Source organism: Acinonyx jubatus, chromosome C1 (genome assembly GCF_027475565.1).
Source record: "Acinonyx jubatus isolate Ajub_Pintada_27869175 chromosome C1, VMU_Ajub_asm_v1.0, whole genome shotgun sequence".
NCBI lineage: Eukaryota > Metazoa > Chordata > Mammalia > Carnivora > Felidae > Acinonyx > Acinonyx jubatus.
This window is the reverse complement of record NC_069381.1, coordinates 211,353,873-211,376,993: the sequence shown is the minus strand read 5'-3', so window position 1 is coordinate 211,376,993 and position 23,121 is coordinate 211,353,873. Positions and strand designations below refer to the sequence as shown.

General features: G+C 47.9%; 1 protein-coding gene across 2 annotated transcripts in view; it reads right to left on the bottom strand.

Annotated features, from left to right (window-relative positions):
• Window positions 1-23,121, bottom strand: part of INPP5D (inositol polyphosphate-5-phosphatase D) — a 121,857-nt gene that overhangs the window by 38,394 nt on the left and 60,342 nt on the right. For both annotated transcript variants that reach the window (XM_027047430.2, XM_027047435.2), the window contains exons 6-10: window positions 14,514-14,601; window positions 10,378-10,458; window positions 10,139-10,210; window positions 9,065-9,188; window positions 1,782-1,888 (exon numbers count right to left, since the gene is read on the bottom strand). In XM_027047430.2, the coding sequence (XP_026903231.1) occupies window positions 1,782-1,888; window positions 9,065-9,188; window positions 10,139-10,210; window positions 10,378-10,458; window positions 14,514-14,601 (472 nt within the window). The remainder of the gene's footprint in view (window positions 1-1,781; window positions 1,889-9,064; window positions 9,189-10,138; window positions 10,211-10,377; window positions 10,459-14,513; window positions 14,602-23,121) is intronic.

Here is a 23,121-nt window from a genome sequence, read left to right as displayed (position 1 = left end):
TTTGGTGCAGAAATACTTTCTCAACAAGCATAGATGTCCAAACTATATTGTTAGGTGGGAAAAGTCAGTTGACAAAACAATATGAATAGCACTGTTGCATTTTTATAAAAATACAAACAAAAACCATCCAGAAAGACAGAGTCCAAAGTCTACTAGTAGCACAGGTGTGTTTTCATTTTAAATGTTTTGCTTATTTGTTATTTTTCCACCAACGAGAATAGATTACTTATTTATTTGCTTGTTTTCTAGTTTATTTCTTTATTTAGGGAGACAGAGAGAGAATCAGCAGAAGGGGCAGAGAGAGGGGCACAGAGGATCCTGAGCAGGTTCTGTGCTGACAGCAGAAACAACAAACAGCAGAGTCCCAATGTGGGGCTCGAACTCACAAACCACAAGATCGTGAGTTGAGCCAAAGTCAGATGCTTAACCGACTGAGCCACCCAGGCACCCCAAGAATAGACTACGTATTTAATGAAGGAAAATTTAGATCAAGGAAGCTAACAAGAAAAGAACAGATGAAAGCTGTCAGAGTCTCCTTCATAGTTTTCACTGAGTTGTCCCGGGTACCTGGGTATACAGCAGGGGACAAAGCAGCACAGCTCTCTCAGAGCGTGCCGTCAAGGGCAGGCTGAAAAAGCACACACACACATAATTTCAGGTTGTACCATATGAAATTACCAATACGTGCCTGTTTCACACCTACAGAGATGGCAATTTCATTCGATTCACCCTAATAATTGCAAATCCCAGGTAATCACTTCTGAAGAAACCAGCTCACAAGGATGTTGTGAGGACTGTCACTATGGAAACCTGTCTTTAGTTACGTACGAATGGCTCCAAATTTGGTGCCTCAGTTTACTGCTGTGTCTCAACCCTGAGCTTGTAGCAACGGGCAGAATTGGTTTTGGGATCGATGTCCCCGTACGCAGAATGACGCCCAGCCACGCATTCTTTCTCTCCACCTCCCCCCGCCCCTTCGATGTCATGCCTCTGAGTTCTTCCCACCCTCTCAGCCAGCTCTGGGCACCTTCGGGCCTCCCACTGGCCTCCCACCAGCCCACCCCTGCCACTTCATCCACGGGGCACGTGAAAGAAGCCAGGTCCTGGCACTTGGTAAGCTAAGCTGGGAGCCCTTGTCCCTCAGTCTTCCCGTGGTGCTAACACACAGTCAGCCAACAATCTGATGTGATTAGAGCGCTTTGCGCCCTGCCTCACATGAGCCATATATTAACGGGTGAACAGTAAGGCCAACGTGGAGGGTTTCAGTCCCTGGGTGCCACGTCGTAGCAGAGGGATCAGATCATAGAGAAGCCGGACTCTGGCTACACAGAGGCCCCCCGCAATGCCCAAAGACCCTGAGGATTTCCATCAGCCGGCACCACCTCCTGTTCCAGGAGCCAGTCCTGGTGGGACGTCTCACTCCTGCAGAGTGGGGCAAAATGCAGACACGGAAGGAGTGCTGGCTGGTATTTGGAGCTAAATCTGAGGTGCCCCAGAGGGCTTCTGAGTCCAGCCCAGAGAAGAGAAAAGGTCTCCCAGTGGGGCTCAGGGTGGGATAAGGCACAAGTGATCAAGGACGCGCCCCCTCGGGGGCAAGCTGTTCAAATCCCAGCAGACCTGGGACGTGTCCCAATCTCCCCGGGACTGGTTTTCCCAGGTGGGAAGGGGGCTGTGAGAACCAAGTGAGCTAATGGTGCAAATTTCCAGGCACAAGCAAGCCTCAAAAGACACATGTCCCTCACTCCCCTCCTGACCCATCTAAGTAGTTTGTCATCACTCACTTTGGAATCAGCAAAAACATATTCCTTCCGCAAGGTCTTCTCCTTCTCAGTTTCCACCAAAATCACCAACTTGTTCAGAAACTTCTGAGACTTGATGAGCTGCAGGACTTAAGAGAAATGAAAGTTATTCACTCATCCACTTATCACACTACACTATGTAGAGTCTACGCTATATTCTGCCACCTGATCAACAACAATCCTGACTTCCCATCCCCAGGTGAGCACCAAATTTATGCCTAATCTCCTAGATCCCTTTGCTCCTGGCTGTTCTTCTGGACAAGGGCTCATGCTTGAGAAGGGGGGTGGTTTGTACAAGCAAGAGGCAGCCTGGCCAGAGCAGAGACAGTATGAAGTGTCACCTTTTCATGTTCCTCCTTTGCTTTCTCTCCTCCTCCCTACCTCCGTTCCTTCCTTCTTTTGCTTTGCTTTTAGTGTCTAAATTAAAATTGTTCACTTCTATCAACAACCAAGACTCAAATTGTTCTACAAGATTTTTTACAAACATTAGTATCCCCCCCACCCCACCTCCCTCCAATGTCCTCCTACCAACAGGCAGCCACGTTCAACTCCCTTAATGGATTCTTTGGGAACTTTACTGTCTCTAAATAACATGCTTATATTACGTCTTGGTGTTTCAGTTTTAGATATTTCCTATTGCATATCGACTTCCCACTACAGAAGATGAAGGTTTAGATCTCTTTCAACCTCCCTTCTCACACTCCTCTCCCCCTACTAACGTGTAATTTCAGTCCCCTCCTCATCTTCCAGTAATTTTGGCCAAGTAAGGACTCAGTGTATTATTAGGACTATGGAAGGGCTATTGACAGATAAACCTCCACTGCTTTCCTTTTCCTACACAACTTTGTTTTTCCTGGAGTTAATAATTGCCATGTTTTTTTTTTTCCATTGGTCCTAACCCTCCTAGTATGTAACTCTCTTTTTCCTGTAATTAAACACTTTCAACAGGTTTGCCATCCTGGGAAAGCCTCTCCCAGAGCCTCTGGGCCCTCTCTTCTCTGGGCTGGGGACCTCTAAGCCTCATGCATAGCCATTACCTTAGAACTTCCCTCTCCATCATTCACTTGTCTCTCTTGTACTGGATCCCATTTCTCAGCATGTCTTCCTCTTTCTTGCTTTATGCCCAAGTTTTGGTAGAGCAACATCTCTAAAAGTTTTCCAAGAAAAGGGAATGGGTAATAACTTTTGGAGGCCTGGCATGCCTGAAAACCCTACCTTCACACTTCAGAATAATTTTCCTCAGGACTCTCCCTTTGGAGAACTTGCTCTAACATGTCCAGTTTTGAGCACTGCTGCTGAGAAACTCCAAGTCATTTGGATATACCTGTCCGCAGAAGAGTTAACCTGGGAGGCCTGACCACCATCCTTGGAAAGATGCTTGCAAGGTGGTTGTTGAGGGGCATCTGGGAACATGGATTTGGGAAGGGTCCCAGCATCTCCTGACTGATAAGAGCAGCTCACTATCCCCAAACTGTTTCTAAAACAGTATGGTTTACGCTGAACATCCGCTTTCCTCCTGGAAGTCTAGAATTTGGGTATGTGCCTGGCAGAGAGGGTGCCTATGTGACCAGTCGCCAGTAAAAATCCTGGGTGCTGACTTTCTAATGAGCTTCTCTGGTAGACGACATTTCACATGTATAGTCACAACTCACTGGGGGAATAATTAAGCGTGCCCTTTGTGACTTGTATTGGGAGAGGACTCCTGGAAGCCTGTGCTCGGTTTCCCCATGGAATTCTTCCCATGTGCCCTTTCCTTTTGCTGATTTTGCTTTGAATCCTTTCACTGTAATAAAGCATAGCTGTATGACTTTATGCTGAGTCCTGGGAGTTCTCCTGGTGAGACACTGAACCCAGAGATAGACTTGGGGGGAGCCCTGACACAGTCTGTAATCTATCTTTTACCTTGAAGATTTTAGGATCTTTTCTTTGACACGAATGTTGTTAAGAATTTCCAATGCTGTGTGCGCCTTAAGGTGGAACAAATTTCCTCTGCTATGCTGGGCACTTTGTGGGCCATTTTCAATTTGGAAACTGGTGTTCAGCTCTGAGAATTTTTCTCATTGTTTCCATTTTCTCTTCCTGACTTATTTTGGTGTTGGACATCTTGGACTGGTCTAATTTTAAAAAAGCTCTTCTCTTCTATTTTCCCCTCACTTTGTTCTTTTGTTCTACTTCTGGGAGCCTTCCTCAACTTTATCATTTTACCCTTCCATTCTGTTCTTATTTTTAAAACTTTCTGCTGTAATGTTTTAATTTCCGCTTCCTTATCGTCTTCCCCTCTCTTCCTTCCTCCTTCTACTTTGTTCTCTGAACGTTCCTTTTAAAATAGCACTCTGTTCTTGTTTCATGGTCCAATTTCTTTCAAACTTCATAATTTGCTCCCTCCAAGTTTTTGGTCTTTTTGCTTATTTTTGCCTTGAGTCTCACTGCCCATCGCAGGCTTCCCTTCAATGTCTGGTGATTCTTGGCTGTGTCTTCCAACAGTGACAGAGTCACACTGGGCTTCTGTACTGGGTGGTCTCATGGGCTGACTCTTGGGGAAACCTCTTGATTTTTGCCCCCGGGCTGGTCATGTGCTCCAGAGAAGAATCTTTCAACCTCCTGCCCACAGCGTGTGGACCTGGCTGGCAGCATCCGGGCCAGGCAGGGATGAAGGCTGTGGGATCAACATTCAGAAGTAACTGCTATTTAGTCCTGTGTTTCCAGTGGGTTCCTCGGCCTTTACCAGGCCTGGTGTCCCCCCAGCCTTTACCTTCTCTGGAGAACATCCAGTCTTCTAATGAGTGAGGGGACCTAGAGGGGAGGCTGTGAGGAATGGAGAAAGATCTGGTGGGCCTAACTCTTTTAAAAGAGATTTTCTTCCAATCCTGATGTTTATAATCTCACCTTCACCCCCACTTCTAGGGGCCCCTCACAGTATCAATTCCTGTACCCTTTGTGGGTTCTGTGGTATGAGTCAGGTGTCTCAGTTTTTCCTACTACATGCTTAAAATTGAGTTTTGGTTCCTATAAGTTGGTTATCATTATCCATCTGTTTTTCAGCACTTAGAATTTTGTTGCCATCATTTTCTCACCTGGTCTCTTTGTCCCTGTTGAGTTTTGCTTTTAGGAGGGAACTGACAAATGTGTATGTTCAACGGCCATCTTGACGGAAATCCCACCCAAGGGAAATCGTGGATGTCCCGTATGCTCAGAAATCCCATCAGCCTTGTCGGCACCATAAATACCCCATGGTGTGACTCCCACTGCTACCAAGTGGGATCCCCTCAGACTCTTCCTAATCTGCTACTATGAGGCCATGTCTCCTTCCTTCCAAACTCCTGGTTTTCCTTGACATCCACATGCAGGATTGTGTGGCTGCTTCCAAGATGGGACATCTTGCTCGATCAGCATTAGTACTCTACCAGGCCTGGTATGTGGCCCACTTGTCCCCACACCTAGTTAAATAAAACCAGAAGCTCTTTGTGGTTCTCTTCTTTGCCCCTCTACATCCACCCATGAGCAGGTGTGAGCAGATCTACCTTCAAAACATTCCCAACGTCCATCTTTCAACATGTCAAGCCACCACCATGGCAACTGTCTGGCGACTGTCAAGGCCTCCTAATTGGTCTGTCTCCCTGTCTCCCACAATCTACTTTTAGCACAGCAGCCAGAGTTCATCTTCAATGGGATCACACTACTCCCTTGCTTCCAATCTCCTAACAGTGGCTCACTGCCCTTAGAACATACCCCGGCTCACCAAGCCCAGGATAGGGGCCCAATCTCCGCACCGTGTGTGCTCCAGCCACTCCAGCCTTCGCACACGCCAAGCTTGCGCCCATCTTGGAAACTCTGCTCAAGGGCCGCTGTCCATGGTGTCTGCATGGCCAGCATCTTCTTGACACTCAGGTGGCAGCTCAAATGGCACCCCTCCATCATTGTCCTATCATCCTGCTTACATTCCCAGCCTAGAGCTTATCACTCCCTGACGCCTTACTGGTTTATATATTTGTGTACTTGGTTATTTTCTCCTCGACCCTTACTCGCATGGAACCTCCCTAAGAACGAGGACCCCCCCCCCCGACCCCCGCCCTGGCTTATTCACCTTTGCATCCCCAGCACCTGACACATAATACACCTAGTAACTGCTCAGTGAGTGAATACATTATGGTTTCCTCATACAGCAACTGGCTTTTCCTACGCACAGAAGAGCTCAATGCCAAAGCTACCCATGAACATGGTGACTGGAGCAGGGCAAGGAAGCTCCAACACCTGCAGCCGAAGATTTCCTTCAAATGATCAGCACTTTACAGAACCATGATTGGAAACTGTGCCAGGACCGGCTGAAAACATGCCTTATCCCACCAGCGCTCACAATGACCCTACAGGAATTCGTTTCATGGCCATGGACATGGAGTGTGAGTGGTAAAGCCACTATTCAAGGTCAAACCACTACCAAGCTGTGGAGCAAGGATGCAGACACAGTATGTGAATCCAGTCTACCCAGAGCTCCTCGCTGCTGAAGCACCCCGCCTCCGGTGCCAGTTATAGACAAGTCCCTAAACACGCGCGGCCCCATGGACTGTGTTACCGCAATGGTCTTGAACTCATTTGTTCATTCACTCACTCAGGGATTCACTCAGTATGTATTTATCAATCACTTACTCTGTGGAAGTGTGGCTGTAAACTCTGGGGATTTAGCAGTAAACAAAAAAGCCCCACTTCCTGGCCTCTGTGGAGACCACATTTTTCTGGTGGGCGGGCGTGGGGGGTGGGAATTTATGAGCAACATTGCAAGCGCCTCAGTCAGTTGGCAATCCCTGACTATGCACCTGCTGGGTACCTGGTCCTGTGCAGGATTTCAGAGGGTGTAAGATAGGGACTTGGCCCACTTAGGGGAGGGAACTTGTGAACAAGTAATTGTGTCCTGATGTGACAGATGCCATAACAGAGGGTGAGCTGGGCTCCACGGACTGAGAGGACAGGGACCAGGTAGGTGCGGCCCACAGGCAGTCTGGGCCGGCAGGCTCTGGGCATCCATGCTTCTCCTTCAAAGGCTCATTAACCTCCACTGTAACAGTGCATTCTCGACACGAGCTGGGTTTTCCCAGGGCCGCTCTTCTCTAGCTTGGCTCTTTCACCCATCCCTGATCTGACGGCAACTCTCACACTGCCCAGAATCCCACAAAGGGGTATATTCACCCCTCTAGGAGGTCAACACATCCATCAGTGCTCTCCGTTCCACAGAACGTCTCCAACTTTTACTTTGGCATTCAGGGCCCTGTCCACATCTGGGACCCCATGCCCCACTGCTCCTCCCCTTGGGGCCATAAGTAACAGGAGATTTCCCTAACACCCTGCTCCGACATATGCCACTCAGTCCTAGTGCCCTCTCCCACCTTATGCTTGGTGAACTCCTATTCATCCTTCAAAGCCCTAGACAGAGCCATCTGTAGTATGAAGCCTCCCTATATATCCCACAACAGAGCTAATCAATTGTCCTCCACGCTAACCTTGCATCTGACACACGTTCTAATACGTGCTCACAAGTCAACTTTCCTTCTAAACTGCTACATCTTTGAGGGAGGACTATACTCGGGACTGGTCCGTGGAAGATACTCCAAGGAAAAACGTCCACTGAATTAAACTGACAAGGGTGAACAGTGCTTCCCAGAACCCTCAAGTCCAGAAATTCGAGATCTTTACTTCAAACCCTCCTACGCCCCATGTCTCTGGCCCTGCCTCAACACTGTGACCCCCACTCTGCATGAGCATGACAGCCCGTGTCTGTGTCTGTGTCACGACACCCCCATGTCTAGGGACTTTCTTTTCCTGGTCTTTCCTCACTGCTGTATCCTGCCCTCTCCATTTCTGCCTTACCTTGGAAGGATGATTAGAACAGCCACGGTGTTTTCATGAGCACCTACTACTTACTAAAGTTGACCTCTTTAAGGCTTGTGGCAGCCCCACAGGATGTGTATCCTTATGACAAGAGCACACGGAGAGAGGCACTAGACCGAGGTCACGAGTGGCCAAGCTGGGATTCCAGGCTGGGCTTCTACCGTCTCCCCTGTGCCATCTACGCTCTTCCCCTCCCTGCACCCCACTTCCTGCATGGGGCTGGTCCCCAGACTCCCACCCCACCTGCTGCCCTGAGAGCATCCCTTGGACTTTGGTGCCACAGCCCAGATAGGAGCAAGAGGTTGCAGGCCGGAGTAGGCCCACGTGGGGTTGACCTCTCTCCCCTGGCCTCTGCCTGGGCACTTTGCCATGGGGCCGGTGCTGCTGCTGGGCACAAAGGAGGTGCTCTCAAATGCCTCAGCTCATCTACTCCGCATGACAAACCTAGGAGAAATCCATTATTGTTATTACTATTACTATTATTCCCATTTCACAGATGAGGAAAATGAGGCACAGAGGCCATAAGTAACCAGGCCAACATGACATCACTAGCAAGTGGCAGGGCCTTGATCTACCCGCACTCCTCTCTGTCGCCTTGTGCCCAGCAGTGTGGCACCAAGCCAGCACTGAATATAGAATCTCCCTTCCTGCCAGTCTGCAGGCCCAGCTATAGGGGACTCTGGGGGGTGTTGCCGTAGGGCTTGGCTGTCGAGCCAAATATCTGCCATCTGAAGAGACAGCTCAGGTGAGTGTTCTTGATGGGGTAAGGCTGCTCTTGATGGGTAAGTCTAGAGATCCATGTGAAACATGCCATGAGATGCTGCCTCTGCCATCTCTGTTGATGCTTACTCAGGCCCAGAGCAGTTGGGCGATGCATCCAGGGTCACACAGCTGCTGAGTGGCAGAGCTGGGATATGAATTTAGGCAGTTTAGTTCCAGAACCCACATGCTTGAGCACATGCTAAACTGGGTCTCAGTCTACGCTACGCTTAAAGATGCTGACTGGTCCGGCAACCCTTCCATGTGCAGGGCTCTGTACGGGGACCGTGCCATGGCCTTTTGCAACAGCCTGGTTCCTAATGGGGAAGTGCACATTCACAAAGCAGTGCCCCCCGGCCCCCGCCCGGCGCCGAGCATGTAAGTTCACTTCCCCAGGCTTCGGTGGAAGGCAGTGGAACAGACGGAGGGCCTCGTGAAGGAGGCACATGTGAGGTGGGCCTCGGAGCTGGGCGGGGGACCCACAGGCAGGGTGAGGGGTGGTGAGCATCCTGGCACAGGGGTGGGCGTGCCTGGTGGGACTTCCTCTCTGGCGGTCCGCTACTGACCGGCCAGGCGTAACGGCACCTGCAGAAGGGGAGCGTCACGGGTGTGGGAGGGGGTCTTACTCTTATTGTGGCCGTAGAACTTGTCCTCAGAACCGTCCTTGGACTTCTTAATTATCAGTTTCCCAGACTCCACGTCGACTTTGAGCTGCAGCTTCTGAGGAATCCCCAGGGATTCTGACTTTACCTGCAAGGAGAGGGGAGACGTGGGTCACCCTCTCTCTCTCCCTCCAGACTCTCCCGGAGCCTGTGAGCCCTTCGTCCGTGGGGCTGCACAGCCCTTGGCCGCTCCAGCCCTGGTGTCCCGTCGGTGCCATTGGGCTCCTACCTCCCAGCGTCCCTGGCCCCAGAGCCCCAGTCCATGTTTCTGCGGGCAGCCCCCGAGAACCTGGCGAGCGTCATGTGCACATCAGCTGCTCTGCCAACAGGTTTGGCAGAGGGAACAGGTGAACTACCGGAAACTGATTCATTTCACTGCTTAATTTGACAACACTCATTAATCTGATGTGTCATCTATTCCCAGAAAGGATGTTCATAACAGATTTAAGCTCCCGGGCCTTGTTACAACCAACAATTTAACATTTACTGATAACAATTAGGAAAAAGACAATTGCCTAGGCATGCTCAGAAGCTGGAGATGGAAATACAGAATTATCATCAGGGCCAGAAAGGGCCTTTGGGGCGCATCTCGTCCTGTGTTTTGGAATGTGGGACCAGGGCTGGGCTGGCGGCACCAGAATCTGTGTGGATCGTTAAGAAAAACAAATTTCTGTATCTGAGCTCGGAGGTTCTATGTAAGTCACACTCGGGGAAATCATGGAAATTGTATGTTTTCCTGCTCTTCTCTTGAGGCACTACTTTGCTGCTAGTTTTGGGGGCCCCTTTTTGATGTCACTTACTGCCACAAGTTGGAAGATACAGTTTAAAAGCATCTTGGGCTGAGGAGCTCTCCCCTGGGGAGCCTTCCCTGAAGGGGGTTCGCACACCTGTCTGGGTACCAGCTCCACACGTGGCCCTGCCAACCAGCACTCTCAGTGTCGGGCTCCTTGCCTTCATACCGCTGAGCCAAAAGGCTGTCCTTCCACAGGGACCAGAACGGCCCCCGGCTTCCTGGAATACAAGGGCACAGCCACTCACCTCAAAGGTGACCGGAGGGATGAGGGAACGTCGATGGGGAGACTCGGTGCCTTCATGCAGCAAGGCCTTGACCTGTGGGCATGAATGCACAAGGCTCTTCAGGTTGGGGGGCACAGGGAAAGCAGCGTCTTTGGGGACAGAGTGAAAGGGAGCACGAGCGTGCACACTGGGGCATTCTCTAAGCGAAGAGAGGACCAAAGAGAAGCCCAGAGAAGCCGCATCCCGGGATGTCCTAATACCTTGTCTTCAATGGAGGACAGGAGGCTCGTCAGTTGGCTGAGCTTGGCCACCATGTTGACTGGATTGGCCTCACCAGGCGCCTGAAGAAAAGAGCAAGCAGGGACAGCAGTCACAGAGTGTCACCATCCGGAGGCACTCCGCTGGGCCCTTTCCACGCTCTCTCTCATTTTGCTCTCAACGCCGACAACCCCCGAAGTGCTATCACCCCCCTTCGCAGACAAGAACATCAGCTGTGCAGCATCATCTCAACATTATCGTAGCCAAAGAATAAACCTTCATCTGCTTCTCCAATTTCCTGTCACCTCAGCCACTCAAGTTACTCAAAAAACATTCTGGGACTGGCCTTGATTGTTACCTTTGTTCCCCCTACATCTACAGCATTGGTGTTCCTCCTCTACTTCCAAAATAGAGCCATCTCACTGCTTAAAACCCACCACTGGGAGAAAATTATTTGAACTCCTTACCCTGCCCTCTGAGGCTCTGTATGGTGACCCTTCACCCCCAGCCGCTCTCCTCCTCACCTGTGACCTGCGCGTGTCCTTGAGCTACACTCCCCGAGGAATTCCCAGAGATGTGGGGGGTCACCTGGGAGGACCACCTCCTCACTCAGGTCTCAGATCCACAAAGAGGTGTTCGTGGACCACACTAGCTAAAGATGACCATCTCTCTCAAATCACTCTGCTTTGTTCCATATCAATCACCTAGGTCATTCATCTGTTCCTTGTGTTTTCCCTGCCAGAACGGGAGCTCTGTGAGAACTGGGGCCATGAGCATGGCATGCAGGACTAGCACCTGGCCATAGAAGATGCTCCATGAAGTTGGTCAACACCTACAGGAGGCCCAGAGAGCCGAAGTTCCTTGTCTGAAGTCACACAGCCAGTGAATGGCAGAGCGGGACTTGAATCCATGACCGTCTTGAGACCAAATCCACGGTCTCAAGCGTTTATTCCCAGAACCGACATTTACAAAGCATCTACTCTGAGCCAGATGTGCAGTCACACATGTGGAATTAATGATACCATCCCTGCCTTCCAGAAGCTGGAGGAAAAAATCAGACATGTGTATGGAGTGGAATGAGGGTTATCGCCAACCAGGTGAAATCCCTTTACCTCACCCCTTGCTTAGGAAGTCAGCCGCCCTACACTTTTGTTTGACATCCAATTCCACCCCCCCCCCCACTTTAGTGTACTACCTGTCCCATCACCTCGGCTACCACCCCCACCATGGCCATCACAACTGCCCCCAACCACCCTCATCACCCCCCCCAACCCTCAGGACTTTGTCAACACCTCAAACACATCTTATTTGTCAACATTTCTCTTTTGGTTTTGCCCTGCTCCTTAACAAAGCTCAAGGTCAAGCCTCAGGTGGGGGGAGGGGGGTGTGTGGAGGGGCCTCAGGTGGGGGTGGTGCAGACCAGCTGATCAGCAGAGGGACAATTCAGGATCCCTTTGTTCCGGGTTGTTTTTCTCATAAAAAATTTAAAAGAGAACAGATTTGACCTCCTTCTCTCCTTCTTGGACACTTGGAATGAACTGCTGGCTTCCCGGGGCAGTCCCCTTGTGGATTTAGGCTGCTGTCTTCTTCCCCTCTCCTGTCTCTTATGAGGCAGGCTTGGCAGAAACTTACCGAGTGTAAACAAAGCTATTGACAAACTGAGGGTTGGTTCTCAGGACCGAAGGGATTAGCATGATGCCTGCACTTGTGGGTCCCAGCCCACAGAACATACGGGAGAATCTGAGTTCTGCTGCTGCCAAGCACATTTTAAAATGCATCCATTCATCTAATCCTAGCATGAATCGATTCTTCTAACCCTTGTTTTGCGGACGGGAAATTGAGTCACAGTTGGTGAGTCAACTTGTCCGAGGTCACACAGCCAGTATAGACCTGAGACTTTCAAGTAGATCTAGCCCAGTGTTTCTCAGCTGGTGGTGATCTTGCCCCCCAAGGGACATTTGAAATGTCTGGAGACATGTTGGGTTGTCACAACTGGGGGATGCTAATGGCATCTGGTCAGTAGAAACAAGAAGGCGTTAACATCCTACAATACACAGGACAGTCCCCCACAACCAAGAATCATCTGGCCCCAAATGTCACGAACGTCAAGGCTGAGGACATAATTCACAGCTTAGCCTAGAAGTGAGCGAATTGGTCTGAGTGACACCTGCGGGTTCCCATAAACTGGCCCAGTTATTTTACTTTGCTTTTTAGTTGCCCTTTTAAAGGGAGGATGTGGGTTCCAGGGTTAACGACTCTCCCTTCTCACCCCGGGCAAAGCTAGGTCTCTCCTAACCCTGAAGTCCGCAGTCATTTTGGTAACGTTGCACCTCCCATCCGTTCTCAACTAAATTCCACACAGGGGTCCAGGTGTCCCCAGCAGGTCTCGCCTACCCAAGGAGAAGGGCCTAGTGTCATGTGATCTCGCACAAACATTTCACTTACTCCTTCAAAAACCCTGCAGTATCAGACACGCTATACCCATTGCACAGATAAGGAAACGAAGGGCCACCAGGGGCCCGTCAGATGTTGAGCTCATCTGTTTCTGAGTGTTCTTTCCTCTACTGCTGGCAGCCTTGGAACTTCCTCCTCCATTTGTGAACTTCTGAAGGCAAGAACCACCTCTCTGCATTTCTTAGTGGGTCAGGGTCTCATATGGGACAGTGGGAAGGAGAACCCCCTCTCTCCAACCTCATCTGAGGTTTCTCTCCATCCTGTCCCAGCTCTGTCCTGCAGCACCCCAGCTTGACTGCTGTCACCTTAACTTCCTGGGGGCCTCTACCTCTTTTGGTCCATTTCAAAAATGTGGGCATGGTCTTCGGTTCGAACTACGTAAATGTGAGGGTCTGGCAGGGCCCCTGTTTTGCCTGGATTTGCTTTTACTTTCCCAGAAATTAATGTATCATCCTTCACTTCGAGGAAAGCAAAATCACCTTTTTAAATTTCTGGTGAATTCTTAAGCTGTATAAATAGCACATATACATTTTCTCAGTAAAAAAACCTCTTAGCAAACACTCTTAGCAAACAGTATGGTCAAACCCAAAGTCCCCCTTGGCCTATCCCATTCTCCCTCGGTCCATCCCCCCTGGGGGTGACTAGAATAGCCCTTTGGGTATAAATCCTTCTGGTCTGATTTCCACATACACATATAGATGTACCTCGGAGTTTATAGATTGTTTTGCCATTTGCTTTTTTTCCCCTAAGACAGCTGCCTACATACAGAACCGGGTGCTTTAAGGATGTGTGCAATTAACATGGTCGTTGCAGATAAACAATGTTTCAGAAACCCCGTTTCTACTCCCAACTGCACAGCAATGAACGCAGAGTCCCTGACCCCAAAAGCCCGGCCAAGCCCTGACTTCACCAATCAACTTTTTGCTCATCTGATAGGCAAGGTTATGAATGTCATTTGCCAGTTACTAATGAGGTAAGGCTAAACAAGTTTTTGTATATATATTGGTCACTCCCACCCCTCTTTAGTAAGAAAGCCTTTTTTTATAACCTCTCCCCATTTTAAAAATACGGTTGTTTTTACTTAATTATTTGTAAGAAGTTTTTCTTTCTTTCTTTTTTTTTTTAAACATATTTAATCCTTTGTCCCTTATATTTGTTGCAAGTACTTTTTCTGGAGATGCTGCTTTTGCTTTTTAACTCTGCTGGTAACACCTTTCAATATGTAGATCTTTGCTCCCTAGATGACTTGGCCTTGGCTCCTGCGAGTCTGTGAGCCTGTGTGTGGATGGGGGCAGGGAGCATCTTCACCTTAAGGGGCAAGAGGCAGGATCAAGCATCTAGGCACCTCGTGTTTTTCTTTCTAATAGTTTCCGATGAACAATGATGAGAAAAGGCCGTGCGTACTCCCTTATTCAACACTAACAGGCAGTTCTGCTGAGTATGTAATTTGAAATCTTTACTCAAGTCAAAATCAGGCATCAGGGAAATGCCTTACTGGTGGTACAGGGTCCTGAATCTCCCACCCCCACCGGCCACCCCATGCTCTGGTCCCCCAGCCAACTCAGGGTGGGAGTGGATGGGGGGCTCCCTTCTGAGCCCTGGGGACTCGGGCTACCTTACCCCCCACACCCCTCACCTCCACCCCAGTTAATCAATCTCTTCTTTCCAACCCCAGAGCCTTTACCTGAGGCCGTGGACGGAGGCCAGGGGAGAGCTGCTGGTCAAACAGCCTCTGCAGAGACTCCAGGGAGGGGAGGGTCCGGGTGATTTCGCTGGGAGCAGGAGACAAGGTGAAGGTCAAGGATTAGTGAGGACCCAGGGAAGGCATGGCAGGATCCAGCCAGAGGCATGGCCACACCCAGTCTGGCAAAAGACAAGCCCGGGCAAAGATCCAGGGCTGCCAGTGCTGGCCCCCCTCCCCCCACCAAGACCCCCACTCTTCCCATCCTGTCGCCCACCCTGGGCCAAACCAGAGTCGCAATGCGTAGATCCGGAGATCTGATTTACCTCTGGTTAGCCATACTCACAGGCTGTGGATAATTCAAATCTAGGATCACGACACTACTATGAAATCACTTAGTAATCCCTGGTTCCCAACCTCGAGTGTTTAGAAGAATTGCAAACACACCCGGGTGTTAAAAATGCAAATTTCTGGGCCCCAACCCGATTTGGTCCAGAATCTGCATTTTAAATGCGTGCCCCAGGGGCTTCCTGTGCTAGCAGTCGTCTGCGCCTTCTAGTTCAAATCCCCTCCCCGCCCCCGAGACGGACGCCTGGAGAGATTTTTTTCATTGTCTAATTCCTTGACAACTCCTACCCATTCTTTGCTCCTGTCTTTTTCTATTGTTTTCACATTGTTTTAAGCACAGTGGCAGACAATTCTGAGTTCTAGGTCTCCCTTATTTCACCCCAAACTTCATGTCTTTACATGTTTAACGTTCTAATGGTGTTGAAATATTCTATCGAGTAAACGTGCCAAAATGAATTGCTAGATACTTGGGTTATTTTGAGATGTTGGCGATTACAAATAAAGGCTGCTCTGAACAGCTTTGTTCCCATACCCTTTCTTTTCTTATTTTCAATTAAATTTGATGATAAGCAGAGATTGTGTCTCTTGAGCAGTATTGCTAAGCCTTTGAGTGATGGTACCCATCACGGGCCAGGGGCACTGTCTGAGCCTGCCCATTTGATGTGCTGTCCTCATTCTAGGATTTTCTTCCCCTCGTTTAGTGGATATAACACTGCATTTCAATATTGATGCATTGATTGCATACCTTTAATTTATTGTCATTAAATATATTTCTACATAGTTGGTTTCTACTGTATTTCTTTTTGTATAAATTGTTTGTGTCTTTTGTCAGTTTTCTGTTGGGAATTTTGCCAGAATTTTTGGACGTTGGTATAATAAACGTTACATACCGCTTTGCTTTTTATTTAATCTGGACGTTGCACTTTTTTCCCCCATTCTGTTATTTTCATCCTGGGCAGGTTGGATTTCATTGCCAAGTGCTTTATAATTTTTTGTTGTTCTATTTTTCATCTCTTCCTTGGTAATTCTTTGCTGCCCTTAGTTAAAAATTTATCATCAGTATTTACTAGTAAGCAATTATTAGCTCATTTTAATTTGGTTTCTTACTTGCTTTTTTTTAAGTTACATTACATATGGGTTTTTCTTGTCGATATTATATTTTTTAATCCCTTACCTCATCTAGATTTTTTTTTTTCAACGTTTATTTATTTTTGGGACAGAGAGAGACAGAGCATGAACGGGGGAGGGGCACAGAGAGAGGGAGACACAGAATCGGAAACAGGCTCCAGGCTCTGAGCCGGCAGCCCAGAGCCCGACACGGGGCTCGAACTCACGGACCGCGAGATCGTGACCTGAGCCGAAGTCGGACGCTCAACCGACTGACCCACCCAGGCGCCCCTAGATTTTTTTTTTTTTTAAATATGGGGTGGAACTAGGTTCATCTTTCTCCATACTACTATTCAGTTTCACTCAACAACACTTGCTCTGTTTTACATACTTCTTTTGGGCTCATCGAGCATATAAGCTCTTCTAGAATATGGTAGGATTTGTTTCCAGGCTCCATATCATTCATTTAACTACAAATCCAGAGCTCCGCATGTGTACCAGGCAATGCCAGCATGGCAGATTTACAACCACTCACAGTTTCGGGGATGGTGTTTTAACCTGCTGGTTTTGAAGGCATCACAAGTGGGTCTACTCCAGGGACCAGGAAGGGTGTGGAGGGAACTGACTGGCAAAGCAGAGAGAGGGGAAGGCTGGGCAGGCAGGTTCTGGGTTTCCCCAACCCCTCCGCCAGAGTTCATTCATCTGTTCATGCAGCAGTCTTCCCTTTATTTATCTTTAATATTTATGTATTTGTTTTGAGAGAGAGCGCACGTGAGCAGGGGAGGGGCAGAGAGAGAGGGAGAGAATCTCAAGTGGAGCCTGACATGGGCTGGATCCCACCTCCCACCACCATGAGATCACGACCTGAGCAGAAATCAAGAGGAAGAGGCTTAACCCACTGAGCCACCCAGGTGCCCCAGCAGTATTCCCTTTAAACTATCATTTTCATACAAGAATTCTGGGTTAAAATAAAAAAATTTCCAAGGCACTAATTCTGAACATGTTTTAACGTCAAACAGATGTCCCTCATTGTTCTCCTTTTTAAAAATGTTTTCCTAAAAACACAAATACACATACACAAGCTGAATCCTTAGGGTTTTCTAAGAATGATGCTGGTTTTCCTTCTATTTTTAAACTGTAAAATCTTGACAAATCTGACTGGCTCCCAGATGTGTCTAGAAATGTTGGTGGTCCCTTCTTTTTCTCATCTTACTTTGGCCAAAATTTCCCATACAACACAAAACCAGGTGATAAAGGGCACCTTTTTCTTCTGTTAAAAAAAATTTTTTTTTTTAGTATTTATTTATTTTGGGGAAAGCACAAGCAGGGGAGGGGCAGAGAGAGGGGGACAGAGGATCCAAAGCAGGCTCTGCACTGACAGGCTGATTGATGCGGGGCTTGAACTCAAACTGTGAGATCATGACCTGAGCCAAAGTCAGCAAAGTCAGCAAAGTTGGACGCTTAACTGACTGAGCCACCCAGGTGCCCCTCTTTTGTTAGAATGTTTAATAGAATGATTTTACTGTTTCCCTGTCGAGTGTAATTGGTTTTACATTGACACCTATTGCATTACTAAGGAAGTAGCCCTCTATTCCATTTGTAAAATGCTTTAAAATTAGAAATGACATTTTTTTTTTTTAACAGAGAGAGTGAGTGGGGGAGAGGGGCAGAGGGGGAGAGAGAGTGAGAGAGAAGGAGAGAATCTCAAGCAGGCCCAAGCTCAGAGAAGAGGCAGAGTTGGGGCTCGATCCCACAACCCTGGGGTTGTGACCTGAGTCAAAATCAAGAGCTGGATGCTTAACCGAGTTGAGCCACCCAGGCACCCCAGAAATGACTTTTTAAAAATCACACATCTGTTAGGATACCTATGCAAATGATTCTTTCATCTTTTAATCTACTAAATGATGGTGTTTTATGTTGACTTTTCTTTGAAGTGAGCTCTTTATCTAAGCCTCCATTTTTCATATTACTAAATTATATATACTAAAACATTACTGAAATATTAAACATTTATATTAATAAATGGATACCGTTTTGTTTCAGGCTGCTATCTTGACTATTGTATTTTTCTTGAAGACTGAATGAGGTGATTTTTGCCATTCAGGAATAATTTATAGATTATGGTCCTCATTTGCTTCTTGAAATTTCAAAGGAGGGCACTCATGGTAATTTTTATGTTTCATATTGTATGTAAAATATTTGTTCCATTTAACTATAATATGAAGATCTGTAGCCATGTCAATGTGTATCATGTTCTTTTTTAATTAAAAAATTTTTTCTTTTTTAATGTTTATTTATTTTTGACAGAGAGAGACAGACAGTGTGGGCAGGGGAGGGGCAGAGAGAGGGGGAGACACAGAATCTGAAGCAGGCTCTGAGCTGTCACCACAGATCCTGATGAGGGGCTCTAACTCAGGAACCTGCCAGATCATGACCTGAGCCGAAGTCGGACTCAACTGACTGAGCCACCCAGGCGTCCCATCCCCGTGCACTGTATTCTTGATTTGCAAATCTTTAATGCAGATTACTAAGTCTCTTATGCTTCCAAATTTTTTTTTAATTTGTTTAATGTTTATTTACTTTTGAGAGAGCATGCACGTGAGCGAGTGGGGGAGGGGCAGAGAAAGAGGGAGACACACAATCCGAAGCAGGATCCAGGCTCTGAGCTGTCAGCACAAAGGTGGGGCTCAAACCCAACCCAAGACCTGGGAGATCACGAGCTGAAATCGGATGCTCAACCAACTGATCCACCCAGGCGTCCATCTAATATTTAAAATGGTAACTGACTGTTTTCCTAATTTATTTCTGATTTTATTTTGACCATACCCCCTCTAACAGTTGTTGTTATTGTTTATTTGCTAGACAGAGACCTCTTAAAAGACTCTGTGTGGGTCACTGCTGTGTCTCCATCCCTGGAACAGTGCATGACACATACTCAGCACGCATTCAATCTCCGTTCATGAGCACTGAGTAAACACATGTTTCTGGTACTTTGCTGGATGTGGGAAATAGCAAGGCTATTAGGACTTGACCCACGATAACCTTCAAGAGACTCACAGTCTGGATTCAGTTTGTGTGTTTGACTCATCCTACCCCCTTTTTCCTAACAGAGCATCTAAAGCTATGGCTTTTCCTCCAAGTAGTGCTTTGGCTGTGCCATACAGAGTTCTCCTACGCGGTGGTCTGATTACTCAGTGCCCCCACACTACCCATAAAGGGTACCCCTTGTGTCAGTTCTTTCCTTAATTTAGCTGTGATTTAAGAGGCTATCTGAAAGTGTACAGATGGTTGGGTGGTTGTGGCTAGTCTTCTTATTTATTTCTATTTTTGTCATGTTGTGTTCTGGGAGTATAGAATGAACACTTTTGCTTTGGGTGTATTCATATCCAGCTGCTCAGTAAGCTGCTGGGCTCTTATTTTTAGGACCACCAGCACTCTAAGATTTCTGGAAAAAAAATTCTCAGATCCTTTTTAAAGGAAACACATGTGATTAGAACATTTTTACAAGTTTTTAAAATCTGCAAAGACTCCCTGTGCTCTTTTTATTTTTAAGCTTATTTATCTATTTTGCGGGGGAGGGGCAGAGAGAAAGAAAGAGAGAGAGAGAATCCCAAGAAGGCTCCGCGCTGTCAGTGCAGAGCCCGACGCAGGGCTCAAACCCACAAACTATGAGACCATGACCTGAGCCGAAGTTAAGAGTCGGGCGTGCCACTGACTGAGCCACCCAGGCACCCTGACTCCCTGTGCTCTTGAATGACATCTATGTTCCGTTCATTCCAGGTCAGTAATCGTCTCCTTGAAGATACTGCTTCAGAATTTATATTGTATTATCAGGCAGTGGGAATGATATTACATATTGTCATTTTTTAAAGTAAGGGTGCTGTTTATAATTATTTACTTTCTGAATTCATCTTCCCTTCTAGTTTGGAAACTTTGTAAGAAGAGATTTAGGGACGCCTGGGTGGCTCAGCCGGTTAAGTGTGGGACTTCAGCTCAGGTCATGATCTCATGGTTCGGTTTGTGGGTTTGATCCCCACGTCAGGCTCTGTGCTGACACCTCAGAGCCTGGAGCCTGCTTCGGATTCTGTGTCTCCCTCTCTCTCTCTCTGCCCCTTCTCAGCTCACGCTCTGTCTCTGTCTCTGTCTCTCTCTCTCTCAAAAATAAATAAACATTAACAAAAGGAGAGAGAGGGGGCACCTGGGTGGCTTAGTCGGTTAAGCATCTGACTTCAGCTCAGGTCATGATCTCACAGTCCATGAGTTCAAGCCCCACGTCAGGCTCTGTGCTGACAGCTCAGAGCCTGGAGTCTGCTTTGGATTCTGTGTCTTCCTCCCTCTCTGCCCCTCCCCTGCTCATGGTCTGTCTCTCTCAAAAAATAAATAAATGTTAAAAAAAAAAAGAGAGAGAGAGAGAGAGATTTAGATGGTGCTATTTGGTTGTTCTGCTAATTGGATCTTTGTGAGGCTTCTCAATACCTGGATTTAGGTCCTTTATAAGCCTGGGAATACTTTTTTCTTTTATATACTTAGCCATTGATTATGCATTGTTTTTTCCTGCTTCTTCGAGAGCCCATCTTACCAGCTCTAAGTTGAATCTCTATGAATGCCCTCTTTCCAAAGACTATCACAATTTTTTATCACACATTCTTTCTATAAGCTTAGTTAGCTCTCCCGTGTTTTCTATATATACTTCCCTGACATTCTGCTGTTTTGTGATTTAATTTTCAGATTTGATAGGAAAACTATGGGTTTATTTTTATGGCCTCCAATGAAGCAGTTGTAATGCGGGTGACGTATTTTTGTTTCGGGTTTATTTGTCTATTAAAATCTTAACCCTGCTCTCATTAATAGATAAAATACCCTCTTCCACACTTGGACATTTTACTTTAAAATTCCACTTGGAGTTCTTCTCATTTCTCCATTTTAAGCATTACCAAATATTTCCAGACTCTGGTGACGTTGTTCTCTATTCTTTTTTTCTCTGGAAAAGTTTCTGTCTGGTTCTAGGGAATCTAACTTTGGGTCACAAATCGCCCTCGAGCCCTTGTGCCGCTGACGTTCAGACGCGCACACTCAGCATGACGTTTTGCAGGGGAGGCTCTGGCCCTGTTTCTCACTCCTCAGTTCTCTGTCACCTTCCCACTTAGGGATGTTCCTGTCGGGCCAGGCCGTCTGAGTGGATGGACCCAGTCATCTTCGGTGCTACCCTCACTCAGTCCCTCTTCCGGCTCCTCCTTCCTATACCCCACATCTAAACGTCCAACCTGGGTCCCCTTCTCCTCCATGCACCTTCCCCCTGTGGTGACCTCACCCCACCTGTCTCTTTAAGGCTTTAAGTGCCAACTGCACGCTAATGAGTCCCAAATGTAGATCCTGCCCTGAGGTCTCCCGGGTTCCAAGCTTCTGGCATAACTCCAAGGTTGGTGGTTTAGCAGGCGGGATGCCTAATAGTGCTTCAAGCCCACTGCAGCTCGAGAAAGGCTCCCCCCCCCCCCCAGCTCCACACCCTCCTCCTCAACGTCCACTTTTAGTAACTGGCATCCCCATCCACTCAGCTGCTCACACCAAAAATCTAGGGGTCGCCCTCCGTTTCTCTCCCCCGATCCTGCATCCAAACAGGCAGCAAATGTATACCAGCCCCAGCATCCACACATGCCCCAGGTCACACTACTGTCAGTGCCTGCACACCCCCACGTCCAGGGTCATCATACTGAACTAACATCTATCAGCCATTTCCACGTGCCAGGCATTGTCCCAAACCCCGGGACTCAGCAGGAAGCAACCCAGACACATCCCCGCCTTCCCTTCTCATGAGCTGCCCTCGCATCACAGCCCCTGAGCTTGGAACTGCTCTCCTGCTTTGTGTCAGCCTCCTGAGATCCATTCTCCGCAGCCGGAACTCAGATCATGGCACAATCCTGTAAGACCTCGAGAGTCTTGTGAGGTGTACCTGCTGTGGCTCCTGCCTAACGCCGCCAGATAAGATGCAGGAGATCCAGTTGAATTTGAATTTCAGATAAATAATGGATAATCTACTCGTATAAGTATATCCCAGCACTGCATGGCATATACTTACACTAAAAACGTATTTGTGATGTATCTAAAATTCAGACTGAACTCAAATTCATCCTGTGTCTGGCCCACCCCATACCCGCCTGTCCCCAGCCTCTGCCGCTAACACTTTCCTTCCCTCATTGTGCTCCAGCCACACAGACTTTCTGTTCCTCGCAGGCTGGCCTCATTCCTGCCTCGGGACCTTTCTTCATGACATCCCTCCACGAAATTGCTGGGTGGCTAACTGCCCCTTGTCACCAAGGTCCCAGCTCTATCACCACCTCAGAGAGGCCTCCTTAACCCCCAAAGGACACTGACACCCTCCCACCCAACGTCTCTGTCACTTTTACCTGTTTTATTTTGTCACAATGCTTATTAAAATTATCTTTGTTTACAGACTTAGTCTACTATGGTGCTCCTGAGACGTCAGCTCCAACAAGGTCTCAAAGAACAGAAGGCTTGTGCATTGTGTTTTTACTGGATCCTAGTACCCAGAAGTTCAGAGGGGGGCCCTCCACACACATTGGTTAAGTAAATGACTGACTGACAGAATGAATGAACTGAAGACCTGGTCCAGACAAAGCAGTTTGAAACCCACACGTTCAGAGGTGTGGAAGGGGAAACATAAGTTTGCTTCTATGTAAGATTTTCTAAAATTCCATCCCCCAGTTAACCAAGTCTTCCAATGCTTTTGCCTCTGAGGGTGAAGACAGACAGGTGTGCAGTGAGATACATCACAGTGTCTCTAATTCTAGCCAGAAGTTAAGTGTTTAGTGAAGAGAGACAGGGAAAGCAGGAAGCCCAAGGAAGCTTTCCCACCAGCACAGAGAGGCAGGCCCTCCGGGGAAGTTGCTGTGTCCGGAAAGGGAGGCGACCCAGATCCAGGAAAGTGCAGGTGGCAGTGAGGTGGGGAAGGTGTAGAAGTGACTGGGGTGGGGGGGTGGGTAGCCAGCGGAGAGACTTGGAGATGTACTTCCTCCCACACAAGGAAGCAGCAAAGAACAGGATCTCCTCTGGAACAGAAATAAATGCTTGTTCCCAGTCGTCATGAATCTGTGTCTCTTACAAAGAAAAAGTGCCGTGTGTGTGTGTGTGTGTGTGT